The sequence below is a fragment of the Apteryx mantelli genome, chromosome 1 (genome assembly GCF_036417845.1).
Source record: "Apteryx mantelli isolate bAptMan1 chromosome 1, bAptMan1.hap1, whole genome shotgun sequence".
Lineage (NCBI taxonomy): Eukaryota > Metazoa > Chordata > Aves > Apterygiformes > Apterygidae > Apteryx > Apteryx mantelli.
This window is the reverse complement of record NC_089978.1, coordinates 197,770,911-197,782,930: the sequence shown is the minus strand read 5'-3', so window position 1 is coordinate 197,782,930 and position 12,020 is coordinate 197,770,911. Positions and strand designations below refer to the sequence as shown.

Genomic DNA, 12,020 nt, shown 5'->3' with positions numbered 1-12,020 from the left:
TTTCAAATTAAAAGTGATGTAAGATGCAAAGAGACAATAACTGGCAGAATAAAACTGAATTGCAACAATTTTCCTGTTTAACTTATTTATTGAGATTATTTGGTTTAAGCAGATGGATTAAAGTAAATCAAATGAGTTTGCAAAAATATCGTTTGTAGCTATTTTAATTCTGAAAATCAAGTTCTCAGAATTCTTCTTAACTGACAAATTTTTTTATAAGCTGCAATTTTATATTGTAAAAAAGAATACAAACTCCCATGTCGGCAACCGGAAATACTGTTTTGAAGCCACAGTAGGAAAAGTAGTTACAGGAGTCAATTGTTTATTCTGGATTTTCAAAATTGAAAACCCATTTTATTTTCATGCAAAGTGAAGCTGTCTTAACCCATGCAGACAGCTAACAGTTTCATATTTGAATATAGTTAACATGTGCCTACATACTGGATTGCTTTAGTCTACATGAAAAAAAGTTATGCTACTTCAGTAATTTGAAATAAACTGCGGACACAGAAATTAAGACTGAGTCCTCCTGAGCCACCGAGCAACTTCAACTTCTGTTCTTGTCTTCCTCATTGAAGAGGTTTATAGATTTTGTGCACAGCATCTCTGCTTATACTGATGTGACAATTTACTGAACTGTTGAGGAAAAGAAGTGTTCACACAGGGAAGTCATAAATGCAGTCCTGTAGATAGCGCTGGATGACCAGAACTATTAGTAACATAGCTAACACCAGAGCACACGAGGAAATGTAAATTTCTAAGCACCACGCAGCAAGCTGTATGTATAATTAAATACATAAATATCCACATATTACCTGTCTTTGCACCTATACTCTAAGAACCTCACATCTTCCTTGTATCACTAATACTGGAGAACGCTTCATCTTGTTGCCATCTGAACCATCTTTAACACTGCCATCTTTAACACTGATGCTGGAACAAAAGCAACAATCCAGAGTATGTAAACAGCTTGCTTTGAGGAAAGAATGTGAGTAATGTTCTTATATACTGTAAGGATCAGTGGTTGCATCCACAGACAGATATATTGATACTTCTCGGGTATGCCCTTTCTCCTTTGGATTTAAAATCTGTGCAAGGTTGCGTCTGGAGCAAATTTTCTTCCTGCTTCCATGACTGCAAAGCTGGTTTGATTTTATAATTCAGAAGCTGTATGAAATGTATACATGACTGCTGCAAGCCCCTGGTGATATAGTGGTCTTATTTAAGTAGTCCCCTGTATGCTTAAGAGGAGAAATATTAAAGTATTTAAAACTACATCTTTTGCCTTGTAACTGGGACTCCATCAGCACTGTAGAGCTTATAGCCGAAGACTAGAAGTGAGTCCAGGGACTGATGGGTCTAAAAATTTGGAGTGGTATACTGAATGAATTGGAGTCCTCTGGAGAGCTAGTAGGGAGGTCTTCAGATAAAGAATCACATTTAACTAAGTCCGTGGTCTGTGTCTGGCAGAGCAAAGATTTGAACCCAGGTTTTCAACAAACTGAGTAAATGTCAGTAACAGGAAGTTTATTTGCTTTCTGTTCTTGCCTCTGCTCCTACTCTGTCCTGGAGCTGAAAACCCTTTTCTGATTACAGTTTCTTCAAAACTGAAAGTTTCTTTTGAGAAATTGGTAACCTTAACTGCAGCACTTCCTAGTTTTGATGTATTGGATTTGGCAATCTTAATACTTTTCTAGCATAATTTTGTGGGGGTGAGGTGCTGTAACATAGATGAAAGGGAATGGGATGTATAAACTAAATATTTCTTTTTCATTTAGGTGCACATAAGGAGAATTTTGACAATATCTATATGCATAGACTCATAGCTTTTAGTGCCAGAAAGGATCTTTCTATTCATCCAGTTTCATCTTCAGTGTAACAGAGGCCACAGAAATTTGCTCAGTTGCTCTCACATCAATTTCATTCCACTTCAGTCACTTTGTGAAAGAAATCCCTTCTTAATCATGGTGTGAAAGACTCTATAGTAATATTCACAGAATACAGGACAGAGTGAAGGTCAGGTCTGAATTTTCTCACTGGGAAAATTAAAATCTTTGATGTTTCGTAATCACAAATTTTTATACCTTCACACTCTTTATTATACAAGTGATTCATTAAAATATAATAGATGTTCCACATCACTAAAGTAGCCTCCTTTTGAACTTCAGCAATGCAAATTTATTCACAGACTTAAACTGAAGATCTCATTTACTATGTATATGTGCATGTAACAGCATGTGTACTACAAGAAGAAAGTGTTATTTGCTAAAGAGTTATAGGCTTGTAAACCACAGAGACATTTGCAGATATTAGATTTGTTCAGCTACATTAGCAGCTGTTTTGAGCTTTTGGGATCAATGGTTGTGTATGTAATAAAAGAATTCTATTTCCAGTTATTTAAAAAAAGAGATCTTATAGGTAGATCATTTACCTTAAATATTCAAAGAACTTTTTAATTAAATAATAAAACACAGAGATTAGCATTTGGGGATTTTTTCTGTCAAGCAGTCACCTATCCTACAAACTACTGTTCTTTAATATTAGCTTTCTTTTTCCCCAGCTAAGGCTCATTTCCTTAAAACTGCAGTGTATGGTAATGCACTCCAACTAGTTGCTAACTGTGCTGGTACATAATTATTACTGTAAGTCAGAACTTTTTGCTAGTCCCGTGTGGTATGGTTCTGCCCATCTACTATTCTAGACATTAGAGATGCATAGATATTGTATGATAACCTGCGTAATTGAATTTGCCATACCAGGACTAGATATGATGTGAAAAATCGTCAATCACTTCATCATATTGGTAGTAAACCATGTTTATTTCTTAATCAGCTGGCTAAACAGTATTGTATAATCTGATTCTGATAGGAAGCTGCTTAACAGGAGTATGTTCTACTGATAAAAACATGATGATATTGCTGTTTCCACATTAGAACTGTACATTGTTTAGGCTACTCATTTTGTCTGTCCATCTAAGAACACATATTTTGATAACTTAGGTAATTTTCTATATCCTGTTTTTTTGTTTTTTTTTTTCATTTTAATGATATCTGTAGTTATAATAAAACTCAAATAGTGCAGCGCTTTCCTTTGATTCTTCTTTTCTCGTTATAAACTCAGTCAGGAAACCTACTATTGGGTAATCCTGAGAGATGACTCCTGTGAAGTTTGCTGAAGTGGTTTAAGAAGTTTCACCTGTCTAGTAGAAAACATCTTTCTGTCTGACAGAATTTACTCCTGCCAGTGTATTTGTATGACTCAGCTAGTCTAATTCAGATTGGTGGATAAGGCAAAGATGTACATTCCTTTCTGCCAGTAATCTGTGGCAAACAGGGCCTAGTGAACAAAGGCGTTTGTGTTTTTCTGAAATGCTACATGAAAAAAAAAATCACAGGAGAAAATATTCAAGGCCTCTGCATCTATCCTGATAACCCCCCCAATAAATATAAGAGTATATATCAGCATATTTATGTATGAATCCAATATGAAGTTTGGTGCCTTTTTGTAAAATATCTTTGGCTAGTAAAGCAGTAAACTTAAGGAAGTAAGTAACAACTACGATGATATTAAGAGTGATACAAAAGTAAGAACTGAAGGACAGCCATACTAGGTCAAACCAAATGCACATTGAAGCTCCTGCCTTTAACAGTGGCCTTTAGTGGGTGCTCAAGGAAGAATACCAGAACATGGTAAACACATAAATATCCAGCTTCCAATGAATTGCAGCTCAAGGATATCATGAGACAAAGGTGATGATAGTGTCTTTGCATTTAATAACCCCCAATAGATTTTCTTCCATGAATCTGTCCACTCACTTTTTGAACCTATTTCACGGCTGAACTACATGTTGTGTGAAGAATTTCCTGTTTATGTTTGTTCTAAACCTTTCATCTTCTGGGTTGTTTTGATACCTCCTGCATCTAGTATTAGAAAATACAGTGACTGGTCTTTCCCTCCTCTCCTTCTCTGTGCCATTCATGGTTTTATATTTCCATCATATCCTCACTCAGTGGTCATTTTTTCTAGGCTGAAGAGTCCTATTAAATATCCTGTGATACAGAAGCCCTACTATAGCTTTGATTGTCTTTGTTGCTCTTCTTTGTAACTCTTTTAGTTTTATTGTATTATTTTTGAGGAATAGGGGGATGGAGAACTGCATACTAGTCAAGATATTAGTGCACCATAGATTCATTCAGTGACGTAATGGTGTTTTCTGTTTTGTTTTCTAATCTTTTCCAAAAAACTCCTAGCATTTGATTTTCAGCTTTGACCACTACCAGCCACTGAACCGGCACTTTCAAAGAGCTGTTGCTGCCTTTTAAAATTTCATTCCTGAAGAGTAACCCTCAGTTCTGAGTCCACTGCTGTGTACATAAAATTACTGTTGTTTTTCACCCAGTCAATTTACATTAAATCTCATTAGTTACTTTATCTCCCAAGAGGTTGGACCAAAAGGTGCTTCTGCAATTCTTCAGTCAGCCCTTGTCTTTACTGTCTCAAATAATTCAGTGAAATCAGCAGACTTCATCAGTTCAGTATTTATGCCCTTTTTCCAGGTTATTTATGAACATATTGAACAGAACAGACCCCAGTGCACATCTCTGTGAGATTCCACTGATGACCTTTCTCTGTTTTGATAACTGATACTTATTTCTACCCATTCTTTGCTATCCTTTTACCTACTTATTTATCTTTGTGAAGATCTCATCTCTCACGCTAAAGCAGCTTAATTTCCTTAAGAATCTTTGCTAAAAGTCTCTGTGAATGCCTTTTGTGAACCCAAGTACTCTGTATCAGCTAGAGCACCCTGGTACACATTCCCATTTACTCCTTCGGAGAATTCCAGCAAAATTGTGAGGTTGAACTTCCTTTTCCAAAAGCTGTATCAGCCCTTTCCCAGTATAAGTCTACCTTATTGTTACATTCAGTACTTTATTCTTCAGAATAGTTTCTCCCATTCTGGAGCTTCAGGTTTACTTGTCTATGGTTCCTCAGATCTCTCTGGAACCCTTAAAAAAAGCTGGCATCATATTTGTCACCATAGAGTATAGTGGTATGGAGGCTTGTTCACCAATACTTTCCGTGGCCGAAATATATTTTATCTGCTAAAGTACACCAGACCAATTTCCATTAAAATGATAATATGTATGTTTATGCATACACCTAGGGATCATTGATAAAATTTATAAGTCTATAAGATTAATAGTGATTGGAAAGTTAAAATGCAACAGTGATAATTTCTATGCAGCTATCATCATGTCTTGAAACAGATATGCTTCCAAGTCAATTTGAACAGTTTTGCGTTTTGTAGATGACACCTAATGATCAATGTTGTGGAAAATAAATACAATATTTCCATGTTTTAAATGACATTCTTGCAGGTAAAAGATGAAGATTTAAAAGATCTCCTTTATATGGAATAACCTGCCTACTTCACGTGTAGGTTCCAGAGCCAACAGGAGTCTTTTTCCCAACTAATGTATATATATTTTTTGTTATAAAACCGACTGATAATTATGATGCCAAACATAAACTAATTTAGAACAATGACTATGCTTACATGGTCTTTTATGGGTGGATTCATGAGTCGTTAACAAAGACTCTGAATAAACCTAAACTTACTCTGTTTCAGTGTCAAATTGCATAGGTGCCATATAATTCTAGTTAACACAACATGGAAACCAAAACTGGGCAAATTAGTCCAAACAGAGCTTTATCATAATGCAGCTGCTTGTCTTCAGAATAACTAGAAATGTGAGCAGTGTCATCTCTTACTGACCTTCAAAAAAACCTAAACAGTGCTATATGTAATCAAAGAATAAATTTTATTGTAATTTCACTCAGGAGAGGTGCTTCCGGGGAATCTGAAAAAGGCAAATGTATTCATAACTGGAGTAATTTGCCCATTGAAATATTATGGATTCTACTGGTAATATAGGAAGTTCTGCTGTCAGTCCATCAGCTCAACAGGAGGATTTCTTTCCCTTTCCCTTTCCCTTTCCCTTTCCCTTTCCCTTTCCCTTTCCCTTTCCCTTTCCCTTTCCCAGATACTGTGTGGTTTTATTTCTTTATGTTTAGCCCTTTAGTAGAATGCAAAATCCGGTGTTTCTCAGCAGTTCTGTTCATTCTTCATCCTCTTTTCAGGATTCTAGTGCTTTGAACATGCAATTGAATTGAAATGCTAAAATATTTAAAGCATCATATAGGTATTTTAAAGACAAATGTGCAGTCACCAGATGTCAAAAGGCACAAACAAAAGGCAAGGGATCAAAATAGCTATCTGATGCAGGTGAACAAATATCCAGGTATGCCTGCCCTTCAAATGGAAAACAGTTGAATACCAGTGGTTGAGACAGATGGCAGTGCAGGATTGGTTAGGAGCAGAGATTCAAATTCGAATATTACTCAGTAATGATTTTATCTCTTATACTACAATAAATGAGTAATCTGCCTAATATATATCCTTGGAAGAACTGGCTACTGCCATTTTGCTACTGCTAGGGAGACAGGGATTAAAATTTCTGAAACAAAATAAAATAATTATTGTTGAGGATTTTAGCTCTAAATTCATTTATGCAAAACCAGAATGGAATGCATCAACCTTTTCTTCCAGAAGGTGCTAAAAACACTACTCAGAAGCTTGTGAACCAGATCAGAGTTTTCTGCTCTGTTTTAATTTCTGCAGTTACATCTTCTATTAGTCTGGAAAATCAGACATTACTACATAATCCTCCCTTATGAGCATCTATAGAGCCTTCCCTCCTTTTGAAATCAGCCCTGAGAGAAAATATAAACCGCAGGAAAACATGTGAGCGATTAGAAAGAACCAGAAAAGGTCAGAAAGTGGTAGGCAGTCACAGAACATACAAAAAGGAAAAGGAGTAGGAGGAGAAGAGTGTTAGCAACACCACAACACTTGCACCAGTTGGAGAGAGAGAGAGAGTCTATAACACGTTGGATATCTGGATGTTAGATCAAGTGACAATTTGACTGAAATGTAGAAATGCAGAAGTTAAGAGATTGTAAACTGGGACTCAAAAAATATCTGCAAATGTTCACATTAAATTTTGAGCGGATTAATTTTGATCATTCTCAAGTCTCTATCTTGCATTTTCTTTCCCTGAGTATTTCAAGTGAATTTTATCAAGAAAAATCTTTGGAAAGATGTTTTTCAATTAATCAGGCTTCAATTTTTATAGAATGAGAATGCTTTAAAATTCATTTCACTGAAGTATTTTCATCAGAAAGTCAGATATGAGAATTAAAAATAAAGTAATAGATACCCTGATGCTTGATTATATGAACCAGTTCGGCCTGAATTTTACAATTTGTATTTTGAGTGGAAAGACAGAAAGTACATAAAATACATTAAGTCTGTGTCTGGAGGCTTTGTAGATCCCAAAACAGGTAGCATTCTTTAATTAATAGTTACAAATTATCTGTACTGTGAGCTGCACCACTAGAATATATACAGGGTATTTATTATACTCTGTACAGCATTGAGCTGGTGGAACTTGTGCTGTCCTATATTGATCCTTTTGATAATCTTTGCTTCTGGAAGCTATTCATAACCTGTTATTTCTTTCTCTCCATCATCTCCAATACCTTCTCCATCTTCTCCCTTCTAAGCTTGAGAACTTCAGCTGTCTCTCCTCTTCCACTACACATGTTGAAAGGGCAGTAAGAATTTGATGTCACTTAGTGCCTTAAGCTTGCCCCCAAACAGTGCATGAATAAGAGCCATAGCAGGTGCCACTTCACTGCTCCTTTCCAGGAGCAGTGTGTGGTCAGCATTATGCTGGTGTGAACTCGCTTAATGTTTACCATGGTGGTTTGTCACCTTAAATATTAATTTAAACATTTAGAAAAAAAATGGTTTGTGTTTAATTATTAAGGAAGTAAATAAGCTGTCCATAAATTTATTACAGGAAATTCTTCAGTCTTCTCCTTCATCTTTAGTTTTGCCTGCTGTTGACTGCAAGGCTACCCGTTATCTTTTGGGCTTTCTTCAGGAGTCAGTGGATTGGAAGTTAACAAACATAACTAATCTTGATGTCTCTCAGCTAGAAGTGAATACATCTAAACCAAACTTATTTGTGGTACAGCTACAACCATTTATCAGGTAAGAATCTGTCATAATTAAAACTGACCCAAATATATGCAAGATTTTTAAAGCTTTTTGAAAATATCTGTAATATTCAGGTTAATTTAAATATCAAAATGGAAGTTTACAGGGTCAGTAATGTTATTTTTCTTGCAAGTGTGCATTCAGTGCTTTTTTTTATGTTCTCTGATGACCTTACCAGGTATAATAGCTGAATTGTGTTGAGAAAGTCAATCAGGCATTCCTCTTTTGCCTACTTCATTTTATGAGAACAAAGGGACAACTAATAAAATTAAATGGCAAAACACTTATAGCAGAAAAGCTGAATTACTTTATGCAACACATGATTAACCTGCAGAATTAATTGCCAGAAGGCATTCCAGAAGTCAAAAAACTGTCAGGATAAATAAACAGACAAACAAATATACAAACAAAGTAGAAGTTAATGTCAATAATGAGACTAATTTTCAGCACACTAGAAGGGACAGGGAGGCTATAATTCTTCATGTGTCCAAACTTATGGCAATCATTATCTAATGGAGGTAGAGAGAGACTATTCCTTCAGGTAACTATTAGTGTTTGATTGCTATTTCTAGGGCTTTCACAGCTCTGTGGCTTGTCTGGTACAGAACACTCTTGGACACTGGATATGGATCACTGACCTAACCTGGAATGGCAGCTATTGTTATCATTTCAGCAGAAAGCTGTGCAGTTCCTATGCATTCATACCGAGTACAAGCGATGGCAATGGTACATTTAGGAAATATTAGACGTGGATATATTGAGTCCCTCTGCCTATCTTATGCTGCTCTTCTCTCTTCCTAAACTGTTACTTGGGCATCAGTACATGTTAGTATATGGTGCATGTATAAATGGACCTTAAGAAAATACAATTGTAGCTATCATGTCACTACACAAATGATACCCACACTTGATACCCATTCTAAGGAGCTCATGTACACATGTTAGACCGGGGAGGGGGGGGCAAAGGCAAGAAAGGCTGAGAAAAGGATGGCCAAAATAATATCAATAATATGGCTTCTCTGCAGCTAAGGAAGTTTGATATTTTTGAGGAATCAGCTGAAGATGTGGTCCTTGTTGCTAATTTCTAACTGAATTTGCAGAAGAAAAAGCTTATGAATAGAAAAGAGAATGGTGGAGGGACTTTGTAATCTGGCACTGGAAGTGACACCTTTATTAGTCCATATCTATGTACACTTCTGGGTAACATTATTCTTCTCTGTAAAAGATTTTTAATTATCTTTCTCCCATTCTCTTTGTAGTAACTTAAATGATGTTTTCACCCTGGAAGCAATTGCTGAAAATGGTAAGCAATGTGACCAAGATATTACTAACATTTCATCAATTAAGTCTGTGTTTTTTCTTGAACAGATTGTATTCTCTAGAGTTTCCCAGGTTTTACTGTAATACTAGCACTACTATTTAAAGACTTTATTTTTTCCCATCTATAGCACTTATAAGTAGTCAGTTAGCATAGTGCTTAACTGAATGACTGATTCAAAATCCACTGAAAGGGATACAGCTCTGTATCAGACCTGATTTGTAATTATAATCCACCCCTGCTCCAGTGATAGGCCTTTACACAGACCCTGAGATCCTTCCAATTCAGAATATGAACCCTACATCTCAGAGCAGCTTGGACTGCCTCCTTGGATCTTTCCTTTGCACAATCCTCTGGAGATGTCAAGCTCATCTGGTGGTTCTGAGGTCTTAGTCTCTCAACAGAGACCAGGTGATTGAATGACTAGGAAATGGTTTTCTAATCTTTGTAAAATAATGCCAATGACTTTCACAGCCTTTGATTTTAGAATTGTTTGTTGGTTTTGCAGGTATTATATACAGCTCATTAAGGATGATTCTCTCTATACAATTCTATAATAAACCTTTTCATACCTGATATCTGGCTGAAAAAGAGTTACCATACACTGAGAGACATCTGACTTTTTGTAGGGCTTTTGCTTACTACTCTAAGTTAGAGACCATGTTATAAAGTCTACAAATCACTGTAGTGGTTGTTTCAGTGATACACATTGTGCAGTGGTTAAGGCAGATAATTAAGCAGTTTTCCCTTCCTGTCCCCAGGAACTGTTAGGCACAAAATAACCTTAATTGCTCTAAACATGAGCTTCTTTGTTAATAGGCATTTGTCTATTTGTCATCAGCTGCATAAGTTCAAGCATAAATTAATGAGGAAACTGTGGGATGATGGAAGAACAAGCTATACCAACTTTCTGGTTAGTGTGAACTAGCTGTTATCAGGAAAGATATGTATGGATCTGGGAAGACATGCCACTTTGTATGGCTAAGTGCAAAATTTTGACAGTATTCTGAGTCTCAGCTGTGCTCTAGAAAAGTGGAAATGTGGGCGAAATCTTCACCTTCTGGTACTTTTGCCAAAGCAGCCACTGAATGCATTGCTGAATAAATCCTGGAAATATCATCAGTAGGAACTTTTAATTCAAATGAAAGTTACTGAGCCCCTGTTCCTTAAAATTATCCCACTGAAAGTCTGTGCAGCTGATGGGACAGAATCCCAGAAGAATCATTCCAAATGTAGTAGTAGAGGGTCCCAAACACAGCTTTCAAATCATGCATTCTGATCTTTTTCAGGCCTATGTTCTGTTAGCAGCATTACCACAGTCATTTGCCAAATATTGGTATCAGGAGACCCTTCAAGGTCATAACTGCTTGCAAGGTCATTAGTTATAGGTATTTGTTATGGAGTGACTGCTGTTACATCCTATCTGGATAAGCAACAAAAAATATCATTTGTCACATACCTGTAACATGACAAGTGAATTGTTAGCCCATAAATATTGCCTGTAACTTTTTTTACAATATCAACAGTAAAACCACAGAAAAACACTGCAGAACTGTATGAGGCTGCCTAGTAGTTCACAAAGCCTTTTATTTTTGCCACTGCAAATTCTTTCCTTTTCAGTGTAGAGGGTTTAAAATCTGATGTAATATAATGTTGGAGAAATCTCTCCTGCTGTTTTACTTCATACAGGTAGCAAACTCTGTAAGATGAAACAAATGGGCCCAGATTCTGCCCCAAGGAAAAGTGCTGTTCTGAACTGTGTAGAAGCTGGAGTAAAATGAGACACACTATGAAATCCAAACTGGACTTCAGAATCCAAACCCGCTCAAGATTCAAGGGCTTCAGGCTTATTTCCAGTCTCTCCCTCCCTATATCTATGGATAGACAGGCATGAAGTATTTTCTATAAAATAGTTACTACTAAGATTCACCTCTACTCTCTCTTTCTTGTAGTAACAAGCTTTTGGGGGAGCGGCTCCTCCCTTTCTTAGCCTTCATACAACCAGAGGATACTTTTTTGTGTTCTTTTACCTCTCTTTGTTTTTCTTTATGTTTCTGTTCAGTATTTTTTCTTTCTTTCTTTCTTTTGCATGAGTTTTTTTGCCAGTTTTCCTAAATGTTTCTCTTCTCGGGAGAAGGTTTTCATTCTGTCATGACAGTCTTACCTGCTGAATTCAGCATACCTCAAAGTCAGTGGCAAAGCTGCCTATGACTCCATTTGCATAACATGAAGCTCTTTAATTTCTTTTGCATGTATTCCTCTTTTCCCTCTGATTCTCAGTCTAGTCATCCTCTTTCTCTTCTCCTGTCCCATATTCTTCCCCTTCTCATGTTGCTCTTTTCTGTTCTCTCTTGTTCATAGTTTATACTCTTCCTTTCTCTTGAGTTTTCTCCTTCCAGAATATTTCTTCCTAGTTTCTTTCTTCCACCCTTTCCATCCATATATAAAATCACACAAAGAAATTATGATAGATTAGAAATTAATAATAGCACTGATCCTGCAGTTCCCTGGTGAAGTTCAAGGGATGTGTCTCCAGTAAGTGAGAAAGGTTTAATCCTTCCATGAGGACACAGA

General features: G+C 36.4%; 1 protein-coding gene across 3 annotated transcripts in view; it reads left to right on the top strand.

The window, feature by feature from the left end:
- ATP6AP1 (ATPase H+ transporting accessory protein 1) overlaps window positions 1-12,020 on the top strand; it is a 65,286-nt gene that overhangs the window by 13,271 nt on the left and 39,995 nt on the right. For all 3 annotated transcript variants that reach the window (XM_067315443.1, XM_013956482.2, XM_013956481.2), the window contains exons 6-7: window positions 7,929-8,122; window positions 9,388-9,431. In XM_067315443.1, the coding sequence (XP_067171544.1) occupies window positions 7,929-8,122; window positions 9,388-9,431 (238 nt within the window). The remainder of the gene's footprint in view (window positions 1-7,928; window positions 8,123-9,387; window positions 9,432-12,020) is intronic.